The following is a 27,361-nucleotide window of genomic DNA, read 5'->3' on the forward strand; positions in this document are numbered from 1 at the left end:
ATTATTGATAATGGCATTTTAATTTCTGAGCATGTAGGAATTTCTTCAGCCCAGTGTGTGGTTCATCACTACAAATACAAGTTTGTGGGGATCATGTCTTAACCATAAACCATCTGGCTGGACTGCAGTTATTAGTTCGTGTGGGAGTATTGTTATGGAAAAAATGGAAAGTCTTTGTTTTTTAAATGGAGTATAACCAGCTGCAAGTTCATAGAGAAGATTTCCATCCTAAAGAATTCTGTGATTCTAAGACTGATGTTAATAAGCTCATCCAGTAAATGAGTGATGTTCTTCTGTTTAGAAATTCCAGTAGGGATGTTTAACATAGAGAGTTAAAGGTCCTTTATCATGTCCAAAATTGCACTGAATTGTGTCATGCTGATATCTTCTCATTTGGGTGCCTGTCCAACATAGTTTTTGGAGTCCTTAGGAGTTTCTGTGCCACTTGCAAAAGACAAATTACCACTTTTTGAATGTCCCAGTGCATTTCCAAAGTCATGCTGGTTGGTCATGTTCTCCTTGACTCCTGGGGAAGGCGGGCAGTGGCAGCAGGTCGGTTCTCCAGCGCTTCTGGTGAAACTCCTTCAATTTGCTGTTTGACAACCACTTAACCCTGACACCCATAAAGCCAGGGGTCAAGTGCTCCTGCCCTGGGAGCTGGGAGCACTGCCTTGAGGAGCTCTGTTGATTTGCCAGGAGAAAACCACAGGGCTGGACAAGTGGAAGTCTGATTGCACAGCAGGTTTCAATCCCATCTCTCCAGAGCAGGTGGGATCGTGTGAGAGCTGTGAGCATGGTCAGGCTCTTCCCCATGTAGCTCAGCACCTTTCTGAGATCTTTTCCCCATGAGTCCTTGTTTTCTTTGACCCACAGGAGTGATGAGGGGTTTAAAACGAAGAGGATCCCCTTTTTCACCACGAAGAACAGGGTGCGTGGTGGCCCCGAGGCAGGTAAGGCAATGCTAGGTGAGCAGGAATCTGCAGTTTGGCTGGAGGAAAAGCAGAGCAGAGTCCTCTGCAATTTGAAGTGCAACTACATTTCATTAAGAGGAAATATGTTCAGATAAAATGTTTCTAAAGAAATTATGCAGCTGGTTGATCCCACCAATATAGAAAGATGGAGTGAAACCTGTTTCTTTTGCTCCTTCATGAAGATTATGCCTTTTAGCCAGAGCATTAAGTGGCATATTGAAAGGAAATTAATCCATAATTATCCCTTTGACTCTTAGGATTGTTTTTGTTGCTTTGTAAATGGCACATTTTCCCCTGCCTGTGATTTGTACCCTCAGTTTGGGGCAGAGCTGATGAAATGCACGTGAAATCCCAGAGAGAACAAAGGGATATCAGAAGATACTGCACTGCTTCCTGCTCTCTGTGGGATTCATCTGCATTTCTTTTGTTTGTTGTTTTATTTTAAAGCACTTGGGGAGTTTTCTCATTCTGGCTGCCTGCAGAATGCCTGGCTCTAAGCATTCCTTGCCAGTCACAGAGTGAGACAGAGCCAGCATCACATCCCAGCAGCCCTCGACTGCTGGTGGAAGAGGCCCTCCTGCAGCAAATCCTTCCCTCAGTTCCCCTGAAAACTGTGCCTGAGGTGAAATTGGTAAATGAACCATGTGCAGCCATAGCTGCAGGTTCAGGCTGCAGATCCTCGCCTCCAGCTGGCTGCTCTGGGAGGCAGAGGCTCTACCTGGACCTCTGGCCAGGCTGATCCTGCCTCATTTTCCTGTCCATGGCAGTGGAGGCTACTGTGCTGAGTGAGGTGTGTTGCCCCTCGAGGGGGAGAAGAGTTTGGTCTGTGCTGTTTCACAGGCAGGAAATGGAAATAGAAGTGCTGTGACATTGTTGGACTATGGAACAACTGGAAAAGGAGTCTGAACCTTATGGATCTGTGGAGTCTGACATATCCTCAGAGCTTTGCTGTGAAGTGCTGCAACAGCATTTCCCAGAGAGGAAAAAAGGGCAGGAGCAGCAGGTGAAGGCAGCTGAAACCAGCTCTAAAAGGGAATTGCTGTCCTAATGAATATCTCTATGTGATACAGACACAGCATAACCCCCTGCAGAAAGCAGAAGAGGATGGGCTCTGCATCAGTGACATTTGAACAGCCACTTTGCACCCTGGTGCAATCTGGAGATGCCTCAGGTGGCCTCAGGTAGCAGGGGGCACAGAGTAGCCCACCTGGCTGGTGCCATGGATGAGCAGCCACAGAGACAGAGCAAAGCCAGCTCATCCTTCTCTCTCTGTTCCTGTGCCAAGTGTAGCTTGGTGAGACGAGAGGATGTGGCCAAGAATTTAAACATCAAGAGAAAACAGGAGCTGGAGTACATCAGCTGCTCACAGAAGTCTCCTGGTGAGATGGGGGTGGACAGGTTTTCATATGATTTACCAACAAAGCTGTTTACTGAAGTCTAGGTTATTTAAAGAGAATAATTTATGGTGCTTGCAATACTTGATTGATAAGTCTCAGAATAACTTCTTGCACATGCATGTTGGTAGCGTTTATTCGTCCAAAAATACATTTTCAAGATGGGATTTTTTTTAATTTTTCTACAGTTCTCTAAAAGAAAATTTGAGCTGAAGCCAGAGAAATCATAAATAACTCATGAATAAATAATTACAATTCATAAACACCTCGAGCTTGCTTCCAATATAGTACACTCCTTTCCACCTGGGACTCTTTGGTAAATTCAGAGTATTGCTGCTATTTTAGGAGTTTGCTCCTACATGTCCAAGAGGGCTAAATCTGTCTGTGCCCAGGTACCTACTGAAGAGCAACAATGCAAAGTTTAAGTCCAGCGATGAGCCAGAAAGGAAGTGAGTTGTATCCATGAATAAGCCTGTTGTTCTCCTAAAATAATCCCAAAGATGATTTTTTAATTTGAAAACTCAAAAGGCAGACTGTGACACTGCCCACACCAGGCAGTCCTGTCAGGTATATGAAACACCCCTGCAGACTGTGGGACTCTCATCTTGCTCCTTTTCTGATCACAGCTCAGGCTGCAAGTGGTGTTATTATAAGAACTGGGGAGTTTTCTCCTGAGAAAACCTCTTCCAGTTTTTTTTTCCTCTTTTTGACTAAGTCTAATTACAGTTCCTCACGTCTTCTTTGTAAAGAAAGATTTTGGTGGAAGTGGAACTGTCCCATCTCTCAGGAAGGAAGAGTCTTGCATCTCAGGGAGTTGCTTTGATTGACCATAGAGGCAGCAGATGGTGCTGGTTGTATTTTCCTATTCAGACTCAAAACCTGCCTGGTTTTCCTTCATTTCAGGATGCTCTTTGGTAGGTAAATGTGACACCCTCAATACAGCAACACAGTCCATGGCAGCTTTTTGTGCTGCTATCCCAGGTGCCATTTCTGGAGTGAATTGGTGCTCTTTGGGACTTGAAGAACTTCCCTTTGTTTGAACCTCTCCAGCAGCAGCAACTCAGCCATGCAGTTGATGCTCTTACTGCTTTGGTTTCTCTCAAAATACACAAGATGCTCCTCAGGCATGGAGGAAGTTCCCTGAGTCCTTCTATCTAAAATAAAACAGAGGAACAAACACCAACATGTTTTAGAGACAGCATAGATCAGTCTCTCATCTCCAGTTTGGGTTTTCTTCCCTGTTGTTACTGACTTTGATCCACCATAAATTACTGTGGGATGCAGCATGGGGGCCTGAACATAAATTCTGACTGGCTTTTCTCAGGTAATATGGAAAAAAAAAACACATTGAGAAGTGGGTGTGGCCTTTCAGTGCCATGTTGAGACCCAGTTGTGCCCATGGGATGCTCTCTCAGTGCCAGCTGTTAGGCTGCAATAGGGGTAGTTCACAGGGTGTTACCACTCATCCCCAGAGCTGTTTTGGCAGGCTTGGAGTTCCTCCCTCAGCACCCCATAAGTCCTGGACACTGTCACCTTCTAGCACTGTGACTTTAGGACGTTGAGATGTGAACATTGGTGTTTCATTGTCACTGACAGCCATTTGCTTTTCTGCTCTTGCTTGCTGGTGGCTCCTGCCAATGGACATGACCTCATGTCCTGCCTACAAAGTTCAGGTGAAGCTCTTGGTTCAGAGCCTTGATGCCTGCTTTGTTGTTTCTTTTTTAAAAGGTGCATTTTGTTTCCTGTCTCGTTCCAGGTCCTTTTTTGGAGTTTCCAGCATTTCTGAGCGATTCTCTGGAGGTTCTTTATCTGAATGACAATCAGCTGGACTCTGTCCCACAGTCTGTTTGCCTCCTGAAAGGTTTAACAGAGCTTTATTTAGGAAAGTAAGTCCATGTCCTGGAAAATCTTTGCAGTGTTATTTCCATGTTGTTTTAGTGACCAGTCTTCTGTGGAGCCCCACCCCTGGTGTCCAGCACTTTTGAAGTCAGAAAGCTGGAAATAGTCAGCCCCTTGTTAGAGCTGTGCCCATGGTTTGCTTTAGATAAGGAGGAGGCTGGTCTTTTGAGTTAGGGAAGATGATCTAATGCTTTGAACACAGGCCTGGGAATCTAATGTGCCTCTAGTTCATTCTGGCTTTCTGCTGTCAGTTTCTGTAGTGCTACATTCAATAACTCATCATTTTTGCCTTTATTTCCTCAACTATCCAGCAAAGATGATTGCATTTGTCTGCCTCAGAGGATAAATTGAGGTTATACATCACTTTTAGGATGGAAATTGCTATTAAAGTGCTGAGTAGTCTTATTAAAATGTTAATGGAAGATTTCTGCAAGGATAGAATAGTGTAATCTGAGAGTCCGTGAGAGCAGCTACTTACACACAAAGCCTGGTTGTTGGTAGATTTATTTGTTTTTGTACAGTAACCCTGGTATCCGAGAGCTTCCTCCAGAACTTGGACAGCTGGCTAATCTCTGGCAGCTGGATATCGAGGAACTAAATATCAGTAATGTTCCTGCAGAGATCAGAAAAGAGGGTAAGGCCAATACTGTGTATTCTTTATTAAATTGACTGAATGTGCAATAAAATCTCTTCCTCTTAATGGTCAAGAGCAGGAACAGAGAGTGAATGCCTGAGCCCTCATGGGGTTAACTGGAATTGCACAGGGAAACCTACTCGTATTTACAAATTTGATTATCAGTGCTAAGCTCTGGCTGTAATAGTCAATTTAAGGCAGATGATAATTTAAAATTATGACTTATAAATGCAGTGTTTCATTTGCAGTATGCATAAATTCTGTGGCTTGCTTCCTGAATGTGGATATTTTAGGATATTTAGATGGTCTCTCTAAAGACTGAAGTGTTTAGGATGAGCAGTCACAGTCCCATTGAAGTGACTTTATTGTGAACTGCTAGGTTTTTGGATCTATTACAGTGCTGTCTCTTTTTCTTTTTTTTTTTCTTTTTTGCATTTTAATCAGAAAATCCTGTGGGAGCAAAGTTATTAGGAATTATTCCTGCTCCAGCAGTATACTGTTGAAACCTCAATCTCACTTTAACTGGAAACATAAAAGCAGAGGGAAAAACTGAGTATTTTCCAATACTGAATTAGTATTTTATGTTTCCTTTCAGCTTCTGAAGCACAGGAGCCCCAGCATTTGTTTCTCCTTACAGTGCTCCATTGTGGAGCCTCCGAGCAGTGACCTTTTCCTGGGGTCTCTGTCTCAGGTCTGTGTGCTGGAGGTTTCTTTGTTTATTCTCAGCCCACAGCCAGACCTCAGGGGAAGCATGAGTTGACAGGCACGGTGTGTGTGTGCGGGGTGGGGTCAGTGCTGTGCCTGGGTGCTAGTGGCTGCAGTGCCCACCCCATTCTGTCCCTGGGTGCTGGTGGCTGCAGTGCCCACCCTGTTCTGTCCCTGGGTGCTGGTGGCTGCAGTGCCCACCCCGTTCTGTGCCGCTCGCAGGCCCCAAGACGGTGCTGGCGTATTTACGGGCGCAGCTGCGGCGCGCCGAGAAGTGCAAGCTGATGAAGATGATCGTCATCGGCCCCCCCCGGCAGGGCAAGTCCACGCTGGTGGAGATCCTGCAGACAGGGAAGGTGCCCCAGATGATGCACAGCGATGCCACCATCCGCACAACCAAGTGGGAGCTCCCCAAACCCGTGGGGCACAAGGCAAAGGTGAAAAGCGGTCGGAGATCTGCAGGACTGGTGGGATGTGGGAGCCCTGCGGGGTCCGTGCGGGCTGAAATTTGAAATTGTCCTTTTGCAAAGAGCAGTTTCCATTGCCTCGCCAGTAGGATGTGGTTTTAGACCCGTTGCAATTCTGTTTTGTTTCCAGCTGGTACTAGAGGGCAGTTCTGTTTTCCTGACTGTATTCTGAAGAGAGCTGTGTGTTGGCTAGGCTGAAATTCTGGCTCTCCTGCCTCAAGCAGACACTAATTTTGACAGCGTGCTTTAAGTCACCTTCTCTGCAGCAGCTTGTGCTTTCATTTGGGACATCAGTACCTAAAGCTGGACTTTGTTGGTACCAGACCTGTCCTAGGTGAGGGATAAAGGTAGAAGGTGTGATGCAGGGATGTCTAAGGCATATCTTAAACACCCAGATCTCAGGTGGCTCATTCATGGAGTGTGTCATACTGAACTCATTTGGAGAGCTGATTTAATCCAAGCATTTGTAGGTGGCCCTGTCCACTGCCTGCAGAGTAGCCCAGGGATTAGAGGTTGCAGAATTCATCCTGAGGTCTTGTCAGAGCTGAGGGGTGGCAAACACATCACTCCCCTTTCCCAGATGAGAGCAATGACCGCCAGACTGTTTTGGAAAGGGGAGAGGAGCCTGCTGTGTTCAGCTGTTCCACAGCAAAGAGTGCAAGGCTAGAGACAGAAAGAAAAGAGCAACACAGGCTGACTCCTTGAAGGGTAGAATTTGGTGGGAGAAGGGATTTGTGCATTTTGTGTTGAAGAGTAATTGAATAAAAGTGTAGACAGCACCAGGGACCTGGAGTGGAATCAAGACAATGAACGGGCTTTTATCCCTATCTCCGAGTCTGTCTGTCCACACACACACTCACAGCTGAAGGTCTTTTGGATGAACAAAGCAGTCCTTGTCCTGGTTAGAGCTCGGTTTCAACAATATGGAAGTTCTTCCAGCTGTTTTTGGGAGACTTCACACAGATTGCACAGAATCAGAGCCCTGCTGAGATACTGAGCTCCTGGCTGAAATCTCATAGGGTAACTTCCACGTGGGATCAGTCAGGACCTGGCCCCAGTCCCCTGAACAGAGCCCACTGGGTGTTATGTGATGCTCTGAGGATGGTGGCTGGAGGAGGGTTTGGTTTTGTGTTCAGTCTCAGGGTTTTTGACTCTCCAGGGCCAAGTGATTTAGGGACAGAACTTCCCAGGTGTGCAGGTACTTCCTGCTTGCAGCTGGGAGCCTGAATAGCATTGAAGCAGAGAGCCAGGCTCCCTCTTACTGCTGTCATGGGGCTGCACAGAGGAATGGGTGCAGGGATACTGGGAAGAGAGCCAGAACTGGAGAGGCCTCCATTTAAGCATTCCCCCAGAAATCAGTGAGTCTGATTCACAGCAACTGTGATTCTGGCCCATCTCTGGCGTGGCACAGACGTCAGAAGCCTGGGAGCAACATGTAGGAGGTGTTTATGGAAGGCCTGTGAAGCTTCCCATCTCCTGAGCATCTCCCTTCTGCTTGGCTCAGCTCGGTCTGAGCTCAGTGGAAGTGATTTCAGCAGGGGTTTCCTGTTCCCCACAGCAGTGGCAGATAAGCAGCTTCAGTGGTCTTGTGGAGTATGGCACAGGCAAGGATGAAACAGTTTTTATTACAGATGCAGGGAAATTAAGGGCTCAGAATGAGATCCTTGTTTGGACTGGAGAATCCACAGCATTAACTGGAGTTTTACCAGCATCAAGGGCACCTCTATCGTTTTAGCAGCAAGTAATTAGTCTTGATTTCCTGTGGGGAAGTGGTAGCCATGCTTAACAATTGCTTGTTGATTTATCTTTCCTGGAGGCACAATTAGGACATTGAACCCCTTCTTGTGTCATACATTATGCAGGCGTAGGTTTATACTTCAGCTATTATCTCCCAGTGATTTACTGCCACGGTTTGATTTGAACACTTCTCTTTGTCTAAGTAGGTTGATTCAGTGGAGTTCAATGTCTGGGATATTGGAGGCCCAGCAAGCATGTCTACAGTCAATCAGTGTTTCTTCACAGACAAAGCATTGTACATAGTGGTCTGGAACTTGGCACTGGGGGAAGAAGCTGTGGCAAACTTACAGTTCTGGTTGCTGAACATTGAGGTAAGAAGTCACTGGTGGGCTCTGGGATATCTATTTATCAAGTAGCAGCTCAGCACACAGATATGTGATATTGCAGATTCTTTTTGCTCTGCTTTTAAAAGCTCCCCAAGCTATGAATTTTGCACAGCATTTGGAATTCATTTTCCATTACGCTGTAGGCGTATCGCTATATTTAATGGTTTAAATTTATCATTTGCTTTGTTCTCCCTCACACACAGCAGAGAACGAAACAAAAGCTGATTTATAAACCCTTGCTAAGTAAGGCTGAACATACTTATTTTGGAATTAGTGTTTGACCACACTGTGCTCCAAGGGGGGTTTGAAGCATTTTCTTTCTTGTGTGGGTTAGACGCACATTAGTCTTGAGGTTATATTTTTTAACACTTTAGATTCAGGTAAGCTGGAGGGTATTTCCAAAACAGCTCTCATTTAGACTCACAGCTGATTAATTGCTGTGGATTGATTTTTCCAACACCATGTTCATAATTGCCTGTAACTCTTTATGATTTGATAATTATTTTAACATTAAATGCACAAAAATGTGTGCCTCTCGAAAAACAAACATCTTGTAATTATCAAAATATTAATGGTCAGCAGCAATCAAAAACCCAAACCAGGTAACAAAGCTGAAAGGAAAATTATTATATTTCAAAAACGCATGTTACAGCAAGCACATAGTAACATCAGGAAAAATGCACAGAAATATGATCATGATGGTTAAAAGAAGGGAAAAGTGCACAGAGCTTTATGTAGGCATGATGGGGAAGGAGAAAACCATAAAAGAGTCTTTGTTCGTGATCCTTTACAATAGAATTGGGAGAGAACAAGTGAAATTGTAGTTTGAAGCAAACAATGGGAAGTATCTTAAACACACTGGATGGCTAACCTATAGAATTTGCTGGAAATAAAGTGTGCTGGGGTTACCAGAAATTGGAAAGACAAACTGGTGAATGAAAACTCCATCAGTTAATTCTGAGATACTCCCTTGTGCTGAGGAAGTCAGTGAGCTGCAGGCTGCTGCGTACTGGGAGAACACACCAGGGAACATCTTTCCATCCTGCCCTGTGCCTGTGCTCTCCATCAGCCTCCAGCAGCAGCCAGGGGGCTGGCTCCATACTGGGCCAGGGGGCCCTTTGGTGTGGCTTGGTGCAGCCACCACTCCTGGGCTTGTTCGGTGTCACTCAGGTTGGGAGAGTTCAGTGGGCATCACAGGAGGGAAATGGATGTCTGCAAAGAAGGAAATCTTTCTGCCTCTGAGTATTCTTCTGTGGTCAAAGTCATTTGGATGGGCAAATGATCCCTGCTTAATCCCTGTGCAATCCCATTGTATTTGGCAACATTTTCCCTGAGATCTGGATACCTTCCAGGGTCGTAAAACACTCATGGAAGGGTTGGAAGAAACCACAAGATCACTAAATCAATTCCTTTGCTCTGATTCAGGATTAAGTAGATTGAGACTTTTCTAGAAGTTTATCTCATCTCGCTATGTACCTCCAGTGAAAAAGTTTGTGTGACTTCCCCAGGTATCCATTCCAGATCAGCCTTTTTCAGGATGTCAGATCTTCTGGCTGCAGGTTAAGTTAACTTTGGGCAGACATGGTTCCCTTCATTTTACTGACTCACAGCAACTCCCTTTGTGTTAAACCATGATGTAAAAACCCAAAGGGACAGTCTCCTGCTCTGCAGTAGCAGCAGATGATTGAGCCATGCTCTGCAGAACTTCTGTAATACCCAGATCACTCGTAGCTGTTGTCAAGCTGCCATGACAGGTTGCCTTTATTCTATAAATATATATAGGTATTCCATTTTATTAATATGTATGACTCCCTCCTCTTAAATACTACACTTTTCACCTGTCCTCACTGATGTAATCTGGATGAGATCACTGCCGGTGTTTTCTCTTGCAGGCCAAGGCTCCAAACTCCGTGGTGCTGGTGGTAGGAACACACCTTGATTTGATTGAAACGAAATTCCGTGTGGAGAGGATAGCAACCCTGAGGGCCTATGTCCTGGCTCTGTGTCGCTCTCCCTCTGGATCCAGAGCAACTGGCTTCCCAGATATCACCTTCAAGCACCTGCAGTGAGTACTTGTGCCTTTGTGAAGTTCAGTCACTTACTCTTTGTTTTATGACATTTTAGTGATTTTGAGATACTTGATCTCCTTGGCAACGGAACCAATTTAGAGACTCGTCAGCATTGCATTTCATCTATTTTTGACTGAGATAATATATTATAATGGGAGAGAAGGTCAGTGTTGCTCAGGGGGTTGATGATGAGTCTGAGAGCTGGAAGCTCTAAAGTCATGACCTTGACCAGCCTGTTTACTGCTTCCCCTTCACTCAGGTTTCTCCCTGTTCAATGGTGACACATTAGTCACAAGGAGAGAAGGTGCAGATTGACTAATTAATGCTGTGAGAGCGTGACTGTCACAGGGAGGGTGCCAGGGCCATTGCTGAGGGGAGGCTGTGGGTGGTACCTGACATGGAAACATGGCTCACGTGGCTGAGCAAGGAGGGGTCAGTCCCCTGAGCCCCTGGCAGTCCAAACCTGTCCCATCCATCTCCAGGTGTCACAACAGAGGGCTGGGGCTGCCTGGGAGGTGTGTGTCACTCAGGCCACACTGTCTGACACTGCTCCAAGAGAATGCCCTTGGGAAGAGGAGGCTGCTCCAGCTTGGAACAGAGTGTGCCTGTGAGCCAGGAGGTGAACGTGGATGCAGCAGGCTGGCACCAAACAATGTAAAAGTAACTGCCTGGGGCAAGAGCAGGTGGCAGCTGGCAAGTGAGGAAGGGCACTGTGATGTCCCCAGCACTCCCCATCTGCTGCTTGGCAAAGGCATCAGCTGACCTCCCACACACTGCTCTGCAGGCACTGTCAGGCATCCCAGCCAGCTCTTCCCCATTAGAAGAAGCACCAGGGGCCCACTGTGAGGCTCAAAGACTCACCATGAGAAGGAGAAAACTTTTTTTGTGTCACCTCAAGCCTCTTTTGCTGTCACTTCAGAGCATCACAACGCAATCTCGATCATTCTTTCTCAAGGGAACTTTCTTTCACCCTGACAGGCATCCTGAACATTTCTCTTCACCTTCCTTTTCCCTTGCATTTTTTCCTAGCCTGATTTAAGACCTCCTTCCTCCTGTGCCTCTCCACACCCCATCATCCACCTGGAATAAGCATGGTATTAAGCTCTGGGGCTGGAGGAGTGAAATCCTTCTGTGGGTGACCCTGGGTGCTTCTGTAAGTGGTCAGGGTCAACCAGCATCCCAGTGAGCTGCACACTTCCCAGCACCATGCAGGGCTGAGGTTTAAGATAAAGCATATTTTCATTAAAGAAGGATTTTCTGTCTGCCATGGGAACATGTGTAGGATCAGTTAGAAAGACCCTTTGTTGGGGAAAGTGGAACAGAGCTGTTCTTTTCCAGCCCACAAAAAGCTTAAAACTAGTAGGAGTTGAAGAGAGCAGGTTTTTAGCTGTTGAAGAGATAATGAAGGCCAGCTTTTAGGATTTAAGCATCAATTCCCAGATTGCAGGATCCAGCTGATCAAGGACCGGAATGAGGGTGGAAAAGGTGTCTGGTAGTCATCATCCTGCCTCTTTGATCTGGGGCAGGGAGGACTGAACTTGACTCCAGAGGCTGCTGGGGCACAGAACTTTCCTCCTCCCCACAGCCCCTTGCAGGATGTGTGTGGCTCAGGAGGGACAGAGGGGGATGATTTTGGTCTGGCTGCCAGGGATGTCCCCAGACATCCCAGTGCACAGGGGACAGCAGTGCAGGGAGTGAAGCAAGCAGAGCAGAGGTTGGGCTAATACAGATGTGGCCTGATACATCTTTTCCAGGCGACTCTGTGTGTTTTCTCTAAAGTATTCTAAAAATACTCACTGACAGCCTTCCTCCCATTCAGCTGACACAGGAAATTTAAAGTCAGTGATAAGAGAAAGTGAGCCTGGAAAGGAAGCCAATGTGCTGATAAGGATTGATAACCTTCCCCTTGCATGCCTTTTGCAGTGAGCTCTCGTGTAAGACTCTGGAAGGCCTCGAGGGACTGCGGCAGCTGATTTTTCACGTCACCTGCAACATGAAGGATGTTGGCAGCTCAATTTGCTCCCAGAAACTTGCAGGGAGATTGGTGAGAACTGAACTGTCTTGGTGATCCTTACCAAAGCAGGGATTTTGGGAGGCTTGGGAGGTGAGCTTTGGGAGTTATTGACAGAGTAAGGGATTGATGCAGGAGCCACGTGAATATTTAAAATGGCAGTCTGGCTCTGGGAGAAGACAGCACTAAAAGATCCCTGTGGAAGGAAGATGTCAGCCAGTTCATACCTTACTGGCTGATCCTGATCCTGCTGGTTTTCTCACATGGCTTGCAGATACCAAGGAGTTACCTCAGCCTCCAAGAAGCTGTCCTTGCAGAACAGCATAGAAGAAGTCAGAATGATGATGTGCAATATTTAACAGACAGACAAATAGAGCTGATGATCGAGCAAACACCTGGAAATGATATCAAAGACTATGAAGACTTGCAAACTGGTAGGTCAGAGCAGACCAGTAGTTTCTTGGAAATTAATATGTATGTCCAATTGAAACATTCCACAAATAGTAAATGCAAATTACACCAGAAGTGACTTTGGAAATTGGTAAGATATAAAATTAGTAGTGGAACTTTGGGGACAGGACTGGGAATTTTCTAAGGTTGTCTGAGGTTACTGATTTAATTTAGTGTGGGGGGTTTTTTTGTTGTTTTTTTTTTTAACAAGCTGTGTCTCATTTCTAGTCTGTGTAGAGTCAGGATTGCCATAGTTTCAAGTCTGGCTTCTCTGTAGGACCCCAAATTTGTGATCTTTATGGAGGCCTTGCTCTGCAGGAGGCAGAGAGAGCCTTGCCTTGTGAGGATGGTAGGAGGAGGGTGAAGGGGAGGTGTCATGGGAACAGAAATACTGGCTGTGAAGAAGTGAGATATGGGTTTTACAAGTGGAGTGTCAGATAGCAGCACTCCTCAGATAGATGTTACTCCCTTAGCTTGGCTGCGTGCTGGATGTATCTGGAATGCATAAAACTGCACAAACTGCCTCATAGTCTTACATGGTTTCCTGGTCTATTGCTAACCCCCAGTTCTTTACTTTTTTGCAGCCATTAATTTTCTCATAGAAACAGGGACACTGCTGCACTTCCCAGACACGAGCCATGGCCTGAGGAACCTCTACTTCCTTGACCCTGTCTGGCTCTCAGAGTGTCTACAGAGGATTTTCAACATCAAGAGCTCCAAGTCTGTAGCTAAGAATGGAGTCATCAGAGCAGAGGACCTCAGGATGCTGCTGGTTGGGACAGGTTTCACCGAGCAGACTGAAGAGCAGTACTTCCAGTTCTTGGCCAAGTTTGAGATCGCCCTGCCTGTGGCCAATAACAGGTATGTTGATAATGAGAGAGATTTATTCAGCCTGGAGAAGAACGGCCATTTAGTCAGTGGATATTAACAGGCTTTGCCACTCTTAAGTGGTTGTCTTGACAGGGTTGAGAAGATATCTGAGGGCATTCAGCAGTGTCATGGAACACACCCATCCCTTGGGGCTGTGTTTCCTGCACTGAGCATCCTCTGGGCCAAACCAGCCCGTGTGAAAGCTTTCCCAGAGCAGTCTTTGTCCAGTGGGTGCATTGAGGCTGTGACAGGCTCAGCCACCAGCCCAGAGGGGCAGAGACACCGCTGGGGATGTGGCCACGAGCAGGTGGAAGCTGTAGGGGCTCAGCCGGCGCAGCTGAGGCTGGGAGAGGATGTGAGGCCACAGCTGCCAGGCCTGAAATATAGATGGGCTGAAATTGCCTGTTTCCAGTGAAGGATTCTCGCTTCAGTGTAGCAGAAAACTTTGAGTAATCAATACTTGTGTCAGCCCTGAAAGCAGCAGCATTTTATTCCTGGTGAAATTGGGAAAGCGTAGCTGCGGCAACAATGTGATTTACTTGATTTTTAACCTCAATAGGTGTTGATCAATAGTTTTCCTAGAAATGGTCTAAGAAACCTCATTCTCTTTAAATGTTAATGAGTCCTCCTCCCCTCTGCCCCCCAGTCCCTTTTCCTCTGGGCAGAGTTCCCTGCAATTTTTCTCTCTCCCATCTGCTTGGCGACAGCCCTGTTGTTGGGCTAGCGGTGAGACCAGAGCTGTGTTGCACTTTTGATGTGGCATTTGCATTTCACTTCCTTGCCCTTGCAGGACAGCGCGGCTGCATCGCCCTGAGCCTCTGGGGAGCTCTGAATGCCAGCACAAGTGCAGCATTCTCTGTGCTGTCATTATGTCTGTCACTTATCCAGTCCCGGATGCCAACAAATTTTCTCAGGCTTAACACAGATAAAGCAGCAATGTTTCTGCTCAGTCCAAAATGCCTTTTGGACTCCTTGTCGCTATCTGCCATTTTTCACCAGGGCAATTATATTGTCTGTGCCTTGGGAGCAAGGAAACGGCTTTTTCATGGCCTGCCCAATGTTTTTCTGAGCGATCCAAGCCACATTAGCAGAATATTCTTCCCACTGACGGGCTGTAGCTATAGCAGGTTGGATTAATTTAATGTACTAGCCAGACACAGAGCAGTTATTTGTTACTGTGCTGCTGCAATTATTGTCTAGATTGCCAGATAGGGTTTCTGTGCAGTCAGTAGAGAAAGCAGCTGCCAGTTTTTGTTCTGAAAGGGTAGATGGGGGCATGTTTCACATATTTTCAAAATTTGCATTGGCTGTTGTTCAAGAGCGTAGAATCACCATCTGTGTTATAATCCACTAGATAGTTGTGGCCCAGAAGGGCCTCATTGGCCCTTCTTATACTCCTAGACCTTTTCTTGGATGTGCTGGAGAAAATTTATTGGCTGTCTGATGATGCATCCACTACGTTTATAGAGCAAGAAGTTTTAGTTTGTTGCACTCTGCTTTTCTGCCTAAGGTGCATGTAACTTAACTGTGTTCTGCTTCTTAAAATACACTTAAAAGCATGACCATTCTTACTGGAGTTTATAATTGAAACTTTTGCCAGTTTTACATTCCACAGATGTTTCATGGAACAGATAATTTGATCATGTAATATGTCATCACGTGTGACTCATGGAGAGAGCTGTTGTCTAATGATGGCCGTTTTTTCTGAGCTGATATTTCAGATTTTACAGAATCCTGCAGCTGCTAGAGAGAAAACATGAGAGGCTTTAAAGCAGTGGATTCTGACCCAGCATTAGTTCTGGTTGTGTTGAGTCTCTGCCAGTGTTATTTTGGTCAGGTCTCTTGGCCATGTGCCTTGTTGCTGTCGTTGTGCCCATCAACGATGAGCCCCAGATGCCAACGCATTTTCTCAGGCCCAGCACTGATAAAACAGCAGTGTGTTTGCTTATAAGCAAATAACATTTTAGATTGTACAGGTGTCCTGGGATGTGTTTGGTACAGAAGAGTATCACTGACAGGAGATTTACTGGCAAGTTTTGAAAGCCATAAGCTCATGGTTTTCAAAACAGCTGCAGTGTTCCAGGACGTTTAACTTCTCAAATATGAAAGATCAGGACAAATGAATATTCTGGGATTACTGGGAAATCTGAAAATAATTTGAAAACATTGTGGTCCCCTACACCAGTATAACTCTGCTACTGCTGACTGGTCAGGCACAGATAACATCAAGTCTCCTTCACACTTGGGCAAAGTACCTAGCAATCTGATTGCAGACGAATCTGAGCTAGACAAGTGATTTCTCTGCTGGCAATAGCCTGGCAAAGTGAGCACTTGCTCTGGAGGTTTGTCAAGGATGTGACAGGGATCCATCAGCTGCAGGATGGAGCTGCAGGATGGAGCTGCAGGAATCCCTGTCATGCTGACCCATGAGGTGCTTTCATTCTGGGGCTGGGTTGAGGCAGAGCAGCCCAGTCCCTGCAGCCTGAAACTCCTTTCCTCCCACTTCTGGGCTTCCAGAACCTGAGCTGCTGGAGTTTGTTTTTTGCACTGATCTCCTGTTCCACAGCTCTTAATTCCCTGCTTACTACCAGGGCAGAATAGTACCAAAAAAATGAGTCTCGACATCACAGCTGTTCTAATGACTCTTATATTTTAATGCATTTAATTTGTGAGTATACAAATGCTCATTACATCAATTTTAGCCCTTTCCAATAGCCCTGGCTGAATTATGTAATGTCTGTTTTGCCTCTGCTTGCTTTCATAGTGTAAATTAATTTCTCCATGTATTGCTGCAGCATTTTAGTCTAAAAGCTTTTTTATATGCAGTAGGCTGTGCCATTAAAAATCTCTTTGGAGACTGAATCGCCCTATTATCTGCTAACAATGTACTCACTGTTAAAAGCTGTAGCTAGAATCTGAGCTGTTGAACTTGATGTGTTTCAGCTACCTCCTCCCACATCTGCTTCCTACCAAGCCAGCGTTAGATATCCACGGGCTCTGCCACCAGACCGCAAACACGGTCCAGAGGGTCTTCAAGATGAGTTTTGTCCCCGTTGGCTTTTGGCAAAGGTTCATAGCCCGGATGTTAATTAGCCTGGCAGAGATGGACCTCCAGGTAGGTTACTGTGTCTGTCTGCAAACAAAAGCAGACAGCTGAAGGGGTTCAGTGTGAGTGGGATGTCTCTTCACATCCCGCTCGCTTCTGACACAGACTTCAGTACCATTATTTGAGTAAAATGGGAGAGACGAGGCTCTGCACTGAAAGTCTGATTCTGTTTTTGCAGTAGGTGTCATTGAGAATGACACATTGGCACTGGGGGAGAAAAGTTGAGTTCTTCACAGCCTCTTTATAACGTGATCCCCTGGAAGGTCTCAGTTCCTCCAGCATCTTCCAATTACAAGTAATTGGAGTTCTGCCTGTGGCTCTTGTCCATGACCATTCCACCAGGGCAGACTCCCTCACGCCTTTGCCAGAGGAGATCTGGAATAGCTCCAGCAAAGGCAAATATCTGAATCTCTATGGGTTTAAATGGGAAGAAAATTACATGACTGTTGCCTTAATGAGGCACCCCATTAGTGCAAGTGCAATAAGTGACATTAAGCTTCTGAGAGCTCAGTGAATTTTGATGTTGTTGCAGATGTGTTTGCAGCAGTTTCTATCTGAAACTGTAATAAATATCTGCAAAATATTTATAGTACTGTTCTGGTATCTTCTTAGCAGCTCTCCATTAAACTGTGGTCTGTCAGTGATGTGCAAAACATGGAAAACATGATACCTGTTTTTGGAACGTCCTCTGTATTCCAGGCTTCTCAAGCCATTTAATAACTTTACCTCTTTTAATGGGCTGTCTTGGCAATCCCTTGCTTACATCCTCCTGGGCACTACATAATCCTAGAGCACCTTTCCTAGGGGCTTCATCCAGTCCTCATGAAGGGAGTGGAAAGGATGCCAGGCGTCAGACCTGTCTGCAGGCAAATAAATGTTGGAGCAATGAGTCCAGCGGAGTCCTGCAGATTAACTTCTTGGTTTTAAAACAGAAATACATTTTGCTGGTTTGAAGTGTCTTGGAGAAGAGCCATCTTCCTCCCACTAAAACAGGTGGAAAAGTTAACTCTCTGCATTGAGGGCAGACTTCATCATTCACTAGAACATTTAGTGCTTTAGGTTTATAAGACTTTTGTGAATGTAGAATAAATACAGCAAATGTCGCAGTTATAGAATTAGCTTTATGCACTGATATGAAATTGTTCTTTTTTGAGTGGCATGAAAAATATTTCCACTGTGGAAAAATCAATTTTACCACATGTATTTCCATTCCATCACAAAATTTTATATGAGCAGAAGTCACTTTTACTGGAAAAGGTACAACAGCACCTGTGAAAAAGAAATTACTTTCTTGCCTGATTAAAACAGGCAAAACTCACATCCTTACGAGAAATTTCAGCACAATTTTCATGCTTTTCTGGTTGTTTCAGCTCTTTGAAAACAAGAAGAACACGAAGACAAGAAACAAAAAGGTGACCATCTACAGCTTCACAGGCACCCAAAGGAACCGCTGCAGCACGTTCCGAGTCAAAAGGACTCACACTGTTTACTGGCAGGAAGGTCTGTTCGTTACCTTTGATGGAGGCTATCTTAGGTAATTTGTGTTCATAATGCAGCATGTGTGACAGGGGACTAATAGAGTGTATGAGACACATCAGCTGAATGGAGATGAATGGGCCTGACCCAGGCTGTGGGCTCACTCATCAGAAGAGGAGGCTCTTCTATTGGACATAACTCATCTGGTAACAACTGCTGACAGAAATGACAAATAACTGATTATTTGGCAAGTCTGAATGTATCAACCTTATCTGTTGTTGCAGCCACGAACTGGAAGAGGCCTGAGAACAGAAAGTGAAATTCAGACTAGGGCTCTGGCAGCTTACAATTGTGCATTTTCACATGCAAAGATTTCCTTACCTCAATGAATTTTCCACTGAATCTTAAAACTTCACCACTTTGTGGCAGTAATCCAGGTCAATGGAGGTGCTTCTGTGCAGCAGGGATTGTGGACAAATGCCTCAACCTGGCCAAGGCAGAATGTCTGCTGGCTGCAAGCCTGGGGAAAACCTCCTGTCCATGTTGTTTCACAAATGCAGACATTTAAGACGTTTGCTCCTTCAGTCCCTGGCAGGACTGTGAGGAACCATTGGTGCTGTTGCATGGTTGGAGGCCAGAAGGAAACAGTGACCTTCCCAAGTTTCCAAGCTCAGTAGAGACTTGAACCCAGACACTGCAAACCACAGGCTGGAATCCTGAATTCTGGACTGTGGTAGTGGTCATGCTGTTAGCTCCCTATGTATTTCAGGGAGTTGAACTTCCATGGGAATTGTGCAAAAATTATGTTCATAAACTTTTCCTAACGGTTTCTGGAAATATCATTATTATTCCACTGGAATTTTATTACTGATTTTACAACTCCCAACCTGCCATCATTCTGTATAGGGCATTTCTGTCAAAGCTCTCATACTCAGCTTGCTTAGGCCACAGTTTTCCCTAGGCCTGACCTTCTATAGCAGTTACCCTTTGTGAGGAACTGGCATTTCTGTGCAATTCTCTTCTGAAACTCATTTTCAGAACAGACTGAGTTGAAAATCACCGTCGAAGCTAGATTGCTTTGTGTTTCGATGACTCATGATCTGTGTTTATTATGTAACTCAGGTCTCTTGCCAGAAAGAAAGTTTGTTGACACTGATACTTCAGAAAAGCTTCACAGGTCTATCTTTTGGCTTTCTCACACAGTGTTGAGTCTTCTGATGTGAACTGGAAAAAGAAAAAAAGTGGTGGAATTAAAATAATTTCCCAGTCAGAAGCGAGAGACTTTTCAGCCATGGCATTCATCACAGATCATGTCAACTCTTTGATAGACCAGTGGTTCCCTGGTAAGAGAAAAGCTGTAATTTTCTGTGCAGTGTTCCATCTTTTCAACAGAGGGTTCTTTGACAGAGCTCTCCAGGTGCACAGTATTGTGTGTTAATTGAAGACCCCTCAGGCTCTGACAGTCTCAAGCCAATAACGTTTGATAAAAGCTAATAAACCTGCAGACAGATCAAGATTAGTTGCCAACACCCTTTGCTCTAGACATTGTGTCTTCCAGTCTGTCACAGGTGAAACATTGCAGTTCAAACAGGACTTGCAGGAGTTCAAGAGATTCATCCAGTGCTTGTATCAGGGCTAGGGTTTGGCCTAAACTGCTTGGTGCTGTCCCTTGAACTCATTTTGGCATCAGCTGGGATGAGGATTTGCCCATCATTTCTAACTTTCTATGTGTTACAAAATTCTGATATGAGAGGCTTAAGTGAATATGGTACCAAGGACTCCATGCCAAGGTAACTTCCTTGACTCCTGCAGCTGCTTTTCCTGTGCTCAGCACAGATCCTGCTGTTACCCAGCAGGCTCTTTGCAGCCCCAATACTCTTTGTTTGAAACCAAAACAAAATCTGAAGTGCTCTTTGTCGTCCTACCCTGGTCTAGAAAGCAGTGCCAAAGTCTCTTAATTGGAGGCTCTGTAGAGGAAACAGTGGTGCACTCTCACATACTCACATTCTACATGTTCTAAAGATAAAATAACATTTTATTTGCCTTTGGATTAAAATAATGCTAAAGTTAATCAGTGAAGCTTGAGAAGAGCCACGACTTCAAAGGCTTCAGCCTGTGTTCACCCTAATTGTGGGGATTTAACAGAACCCGTCACCACAAAATCTCTCTGTAATTACGGGAAAGGTGTGAACCTCCCAAAGGCTTAATCATGGTAGAACCCACATTTCTCTTGGAGGGGCTGAGCACCTTGCCCATGAGGGACCCCACAGGGCCTGTGTTCCCAGCCTGGGTGCTGCAGGTGAGTGCTGAGCTCCGTGTGCTGTGCCTGCCAACCTGCTCCCAGCCCCATTCCCACCTCAAGCCACCTGGCAGTTTGCAGTCTGGGCAGAGACAGATACACCCAGCAAGCAGAAGGGTCTCTCCAATGCTTTATTCATACACTGATAATTCTTGCTAGTCCTGAGTACATTTGCCTCGCAAGCCTGTGCATTACCTGTGACCAGAGCAGGGTGAGTGCTGGGTTTTGTCCACAGCCCTGTCTCCCCAGCACTGTCCTGTCTACTTTGCAAAGCTATTTTCTATTCCAGTCAGTACCCTGCAGCAAACTGCTGCTGTGTGAGCGTGACCATTTCCAGCCGGCGGGTCCAGGTCGTGCTGCGGACACTGGAATACACTCGGAGCTGTTGTTCCCTCTCAGCTGGCGTGGATGACGTTGTTTCCTGTTTGTTTGCTCTCTCTGAAGCCCTCACAGCCATGGAGAGCGATGGCACGTTGCTGATGGAGCAGTATGTGCCCTGCCACATCTGTGCAGCTGCCAGGCCGGAGCAGCGCGAGGGCGGCGAGAGGGCGGAGGACGCGCAGTACTTCAACATGGAGGATTGTGTCCTGACCGCCATCGAGCTGGACTACATCACCTGTCCTAACCACCCTGACATCCCTGTGTCGCTCCAAGAGCTGGTCCCAGAGCTTTTCATGACCGATTTTCCTGCCAGGTAACGTGTGATAGCCTTTGGTTGAGTTTCAGTGTACCTGTGTGATTTGGTTGGGCCCTTTTCCTGAGTCGCCTCTGCCAGAGGGACGTGCTGACCACAGGAAATAAATCCATCTGCTCTCAATCCGTGCTCTGGCAGCTCATCCTGAGCTGCACCCCTGGTGTTCAGCAGCTTGCTTAGACAATATCTGTGTGCTGACCGAGTCATCACACCAGGGGTCCTTTGAGATCACTGTGGTGCAATGTGAAAGTCCCTTTTTAAAGCCACAGCTGTCCTGCATTGCCCAGAACTCTGGCCAGGACTTTCTGTAGTTGGAGCCTTTCTGGGATCCCACAAAAGGAGATTTTAATGTGGCAAAACAAAAAAGAAGTGCTGCTGCATCACAAAATTGGCACTGAAATGGCCTTAATTTTGTAGGGCCTGTAGGTGGGTGAGTTTATGGACACCACAGGGGGACTCACACTGAGCTGGGGTTCCTGCTCAGCTTTGGACTGCTGGATATGTTGGGTGTGTGGCAGGCCTGAACAGCTGAAGGAACTCTTCCCTACCCACTGCAGCACTGCCAAATCTTTAAGCTGCTTAAGTGCATTCCCAGATGGGCTCAGTCTTACACCCCTCATTACTTGATGTGCAGAGCAGGAGACCTGAGAGCAGGCAGGACAGGAGAGCAGTGTCCCCTTTGGCTCCTGCTCTCTCAGACCTCTGAGTGCCCAATGCAGGACCTCTAGACCAGGTCCTGTTGGCTGCTGTCAGAGCTCTCTGTGCTCTCACTGGCCCCTGTTGCTTTGTTGGGGTAATTCTTTCTGGGCAAACACCCCATCAGCTCATCACACCAGTCCTCCTCACACTGTTATCTCCTGCAGATTTATTTGGCAGGTGCGAGGTGAGTGGAGATGTTTGAAGTGTGAACAGCTGTAAAAGTAGTCTCTGGGAGAGTGGGGAAATGATGAATTGCAGCCTGGGAACACTAAGCTGATTTGAATAATCAGGTTTCAGAATGTGGGGCTGTTCATAAACATCCTGTCCTGCCTCGGTGGAAAAAAGAGGAACAGGAGGTAAATGAAGCAAAAAAGAAAATCATTAATACAGATAAATAGTACAAGTATCAGTATCTGTGTCATCTGCTTGGAAAAGGAGTGTACATGCTTTCCAGATCTGTCTGATTCTTGTGGGTTAAATTAGTAAAAAGCTTCTTTGTGCTTCTTTTTGTGCTTCTTTGCTCAAATTACTTTTTTTCTGTGGGAAATCTGTTGCACAACGTGAGCCAGCATGGATTTGCACTGAGATGACCAAGGTAGTTCAGGTGGTCCAGTCCTCTTGGTAGATAAGGCAAGAACCTATTAGGCATTTGTGAAAATGGAAATCACATTAAAAACATTAATTTGCTATTTCTTTGAAACTTTAATTAAAAACCCCCAATTTCTGTTTGGCAGACTGTTCCTGGAAAATAGCAAACTGGAATGCAGTGAAAATGAAAACAACGTTCTTGGCCAGGGTGGAAGTGGAACTGTTATATATCGGGCACGATACCAAGGAAAACCAGTGGCTGTGAAGAGATTTCAGATTAAAAAATGCAAGGGTTCTCCCACTTCAGCTGCAGGTACAGTGCACACATTTGGTGTCAGGAATTTGGGAATCTGCAGTCTGGGATCCCAAGCTAAGACCAAAGAGTCAGCAAAGTGCTGACAGCACCTGATTAAACACAGCATGGAAATAGATAGCAAAACTGATGGGTTTCAGTGGAGGAGGAGGATGCATCTGAGAGTTCTTCATGAGTAATGATGAAGGTCACTGGCACTGCAGGAGGCTTCTCTCCTGCAGATCAGAGGTTGGATTTACAGGGTGCCAAGACAGAGCCCTTGATTGGGAAGGGGGGTGAGATTTCAACTCCTGTTCCCATGCTATTTGGCCATGAGAAGTGTGGGTTTGCTTGGGTTTGCATTGTGAGTCCCCTCCTCTGAATTAGTGTTTTACCAACTCTGTGCCAGTGGTTGGAGGAAGCAAACTGGGAATCCTTCTGAGCCCACCAGCTTCTCCAGGCAGGGATGGGCTCTCCTGTGGAGCCCAGCTTTGCAGCAGAGCCTCAGTCCATGCACAGAGGAAAGGAGAAAGTGCCTCACATTCCTCATTTTTGTCAGGGGAGGATGTGGTGAATCCCTGAGCTGTGAGGGAGGCCAGCTGCTGTCTCAGTGACAAATCACCTTCGGGAAGAGCCAACCTGCCTGAGCAGCCTGTGGTGTGCAGTGGCAGCAGGACCATTACTGTGATGAGTGTCTCTTCTGGCAAGGAAGCTGGGAAACTGTAGGGAAGAGCCCTTCCAGCAAAGGGTCTGCAGTGGGCCATTGACACAGATTCCCTGCTGGGAGCACGGGTTTTCCAAAGTCCTCCAGGGGATATGTGAGAACAGCATGTGCCAGACACACCCCTGAGCCTGGTGTTTAAGGACCAAGAGAGCTCTTGCTTTCTGAGGCACCAGACAGATCCTGCGTATAGCCAGTGTCTCTTAGTGGCTCATACATCAGCATAAGGATTCAACTTAAAGCCTTGCTGTCGACATAATCCCACCAGCTGCCTTCCTCCTGCAGCCCTCCCTCAGTGATCACCTCCAAAGAGTTTGTGACTCATTTCCTGAGCTGGGCAATGACAAGGGGGGATTGTGTCTCTTGCCAGATACCATGCTGAAGCACCTGCGGGCCATGGATGCCATGAAGAACTTCTCGGAGTTCCGTCAGGAAGCCAGCATGCTGCACTCCCTGCAGCACCCCTGCATCGTGTCCCTCATAGGCATCAGCATCCACCCGCTCTGCTTCGCCCTGGAGCTGGCCCCGCTGGGCAGCCTCACCACTGTCCTGGCTGAGAACTCCAAAGGTAAAGCCAGGCTCTGCCCCCACCCCTCTCCCACTGACACATGGGCAGTGGTGTTTAAATTACTGCTTGATTTGCTGGAGGGGATTTTTTTTTTTCCACACTAAGGGAAGTGGGAGGGATGGAATTGTTCTTGTATTGTGCTTTTGGGAGCCTAGTAAAAATTGATGCTCAGGATTCTCAGAACTACTTTGGAGACCTGGATTTTCAATTTCTCTGCACATTATTATGGAGTGCATCTCTCTTCAGTGCTGCATGGATGGTGCTGTGGTTTTCCCCCTGCAGATGGGTGTTTGGTACTCTAAATTATCTCATCATTATCTGTATTGCTGTCATTGTCAAATGAACAACACTAATTCCAAGATAAGTTGAAGCCATCTGACCCTCTTGGCACCTTGGCTTCATGTCAACTTTCAGTCAAACGCTAATTTTCACCAGAAGATTTAGTGGCCTAGAAGTGAAAGGGTTTAAAAAAAGAATCTAATAGGACTGTCAGACACGTACAGTAACATAAACAGTGTCATTTCAAATGGTGCCACTGAGTGATGTTTCAAAAGGTTGTCAGTTTTTGCTCTGGAGTTAAAAAGAGAAGGAGAGAGGGGGAAGAAGAAGCAGTTATGGCAATGACAGGAGCTGGAGACGGGCTGTTCCTTTGTGCCAGGGTCCTCCTTTGTGCCGCTGGGACACATGCTGACACACAAAATAGCCTACCAGATCGCCACAGGCCTGGCCTACCTGCACAAGAAGAACATCATCTTCTGCGACCTCAAGTCGGACAATATCTTGGTGTGGTCCCTGGATGTCAGGGAGCACGTCAACATCAAGCTCTCCGACTACGGCATCTCGCGGCAGTCGTTCCACGAGGGCGCGCTGGGCGTGGAGGGCACGCCGGGCTACCAGGCCCCCGAGATCCGGCCCCGCATCGTCTACGACGAGAAGGTGACTGGGGGGGGGCTGTGGGGCAGCCCTGTGGTGGCACTGGGGGCTGGCACCATCCTGTGGCTCAGTTCCCTTCTCCTTGCGTGGGGGTTGGCACTGGCTTTTCCACTGTGGCCTGCCTTGCTCTCCTCTCCGCCCACCAACGGAGCCTTGCCTTGATTTTCCCTCTGTTTCTGGTCTAGGTGGACATGTTCTCCTATGGGATGGTCCTGTACGAGCTGCTCTCGGGGCAGCGGCCTGTGCTGGGACAACACCAGCTCCAGATTGCAAAGAAGCTGTCCAAAGGGATCCGTCCTGTCCTCGGGCAGCCCGAGGAGGTGCAGCTCTACAGGTTGCAGGCTCTCATGATGGAGTGTTGGGACACTAAGCCAGAGAAGGTACAAGACCACCCTCCTGAGCTGTGTTCTCTGAGCTGGTTGCCCCTCTTTGTGCAGGAGGGCTGAGCTTGCTCCTGGTGCAGCACAGCAGCTCCATTGCCCATTTATCCCTCCTGCTGATTTGGCCCAGAATTTCTGTTGACTTAAATGTGAGTTTTATGAATGGAATGATGACAGATTTGTGGCCTTAAACATCTGTGGTGGTTAGAAGGTCCCTTGATGTCGGTGGCAGTTAGGCCGCTGATTTCACCAGGGCAAGACATTACCCATAATTTCTAGAAACATCTCCAGTGTCATGCTGTGAGTGCAACTACAAAGACTTCAAAATCCCAAAGATTATAAAAGGAGGTATAAGGAAGAAAAAGCTTCAAAGTGCAAGAAAAGGATTATGCCGCGTTACATTCTTCATTAATTTCAGTTGGTGTTTTAGAGCTGCTGTCCTTCAAACAAAGGTCAGCCTGACTCTCAAATATCTACACAATCATGCAATGGGTCAGCTTCCAAAATTCGTAAGCCTGAAGAAATGAATCAGTAAAATGTGTAAGAGAATGACAGACCAATCTTTAATAAATAATCATAGAATCAGAAAATGGTTTGGGTTGGAAGGAACCTTAGATATAATCCAGTTCCAGAGACACCTAGCCTGTGCTTGTGCTTGGGATTGCCCTGATCCAGGTGCAAGACCTTGTGCTTGGCCCTGTTGAACCTCCTGTTTATTGTGGTTCTCCTGTTTCATGCTGTGTGATGTGCCTTTCTCTTTTCCTTCCCCTCAGCGTCCCCTGGCCATCTCTGTGGTGGGGCAGATGAAAGATCCAACCTTTGCAACGTTTATGTACCTGCTGCCCTGTGGGAAGCAGTCTTCCTTCTTCTGCTCCCCGGGGCAGGAGTACACGGTGGTGCTCTGGGATGGGAAGGAGGACACCAGGTGAGACAGCTCACATAAGCAATTCCTTTTTTTTTCTTTTTCCTTTTTAATCCTTCAGCATCTTCACTTCTGCCTCTGGGAGGGAGGTAAAGAAGGTGAAAGTGAACTTGGATGAACGCCAAGAATACAGTGAACACTGTTTTCCCAAACTCTTTTAATTGGGAACAGTGGTTGCTTTATAAAGGATATTTAATGAGCTTAACTCTGCTTCAGTTAATATGGGGAGAAGATTAGGGCAGTGTAATGATTCACACACACAGGATGAAGCATTTGCACATGAGAACAGACGTGTTCTGCCTTTCCTAATGAGGCCATTTAACACTAAACCCTTCCTAATTGAAGCTGCAGTTCTATCTCTCTTCTGCAAAGCAATTAAGCACATGCTTAAATCCTATTGCAATCATCGGGAGTTAACCACATGCCTGGAGCTGTGTGTGCATCCAAGTGTGCACTGCCAGTAAAATGTGTTCTGGACTGAAGGCATGTGCTTAAAATGTTATTAAATTGTGACTGAGGTGATGGCATTTTGCTCAGTCACATGTGACCTTCAGCTAGTTTAGGTTCATTTTTATGGATGCTGCTGATTTTTATAGCCTCAGTCTTATTTGGAAACATGCACAAACTGATCTAAATTTTATATTAATATGTTCATTATTTTTAACTATTACGCTAATGGGAAAGGCACGTGATTTGTTGCTCAACTATTTGATTTGCCATTTGTGGTCCTTGGTCAGTTGTTCAGTGCAAGCAGTGTAACTTTTCCTGCTGAACTGGTGAAGCACATGGCACTCCCAGATGTATTTTGAATACATGGATGTTGTCCAAATATTCACAGCAATATATCTCAGTGAATCTGCTTCCTGACTGGACAATCCACTTGCTGGAAACTGCTGAATAACAAGTTTACTCACATGTGACAGATATCAGGATGTGTAATTGCTTGTGCCACAGTTGGTAAAACATCTGGGACTCACAGATGTGGTTGTGAATATCCAGTTATTCTTCAAACATCCAAAATCAATAAACTTCCCCAAACAGACAAAATCCTTTTAGCTACAAAAAGCTACTAATTAGTCATATTTATAAA

At 46.2% G+C, this 27,361-nt stretch overlaps 1 protein-coding gene across 2 annotated transcripts in view; it reads left to right on the forward strand.

Moving 5' to 3' along the window:
- The window catches only part of LRRK1 (leucine rich repeat kinase 1), a 70,393-nt gene that overhangs the window by 31,332 nt on the left and 11,700 nt on the right, over positions 1-27,361 (forward strand). For both annotated transcript variants that reach the window (XM_021552571.3, XM_021552572.3), the window contains exons 11-28: positions 874-950; positions 4,122-4,251; positions 4,786-4,898; positions 5,826-6,040; positions 8,014-8,178; positions 10,086-10,258; positions 12,186-12,306; positions 12,548-12,707; positions 13,308-13,584; positions 16,537-16,708; positions 18,070-18,233; positions 19,379-19,518; positions 20,919-21,168; positions 22,602-22,768; positions 23,839-24,036; positions 24,695-24,972; positions 25,155-25,349; positions 26,123-26,274. In XM_021552571.3, coding sequence (XP_021408246.2) covers positions 874-950; positions 4,122-4,251; positions 4,786-4,898; positions 5,826-6,040; positions 8,014-8,178; positions 10,086-10,258; positions 12,186-12,306; positions 12,548-12,707; positions 13,308-13,584; positions 16,537-16,708; positions 18,070-18,233; positions 19,379-19,518; positions 20,919-21,168; positions 22,602-22,768; positions 23,839-24,036; positions 24,695-24,972; positions 25,155-25,349; positions 26,123-26,274 — 3,147 coding nt within the window. The remainder of the gene's footprint in view (positions 1-873; positions 951-4,121; positions 4,252-4,785; positions 4,899-5,825; positions 6,041-8,013; positions 8,179-10,085; positions 10,259-12,185; positions 12,307-12,547; positions 12,708-13,307; positions 13,585-16,536; positions 16,709-18,069; positions 18,234-19,378; positions 19,519-20,918; positions 21,169-22,601; positions 22,769-23,838; positions 24,037-24,694; positions 24,973-25,154; positions 25,350-26,122; positions 26,275-27,361) is intronic.

The sequence above is a fragment of the Lonchura striata genome, chromosome 11 (assembly GCF_046129695.1).
Source record: "Lonchura striata isolate bLonStr1 chromosome 11, bLonStr1.mat, whole genome shotgun sequence".
Taxonomy (NCBI): Eukaryota; Metazoa; Chordata; class Aves; order Passeriformes; family Estrildidae; genus Lonchura; species Lonchura striata.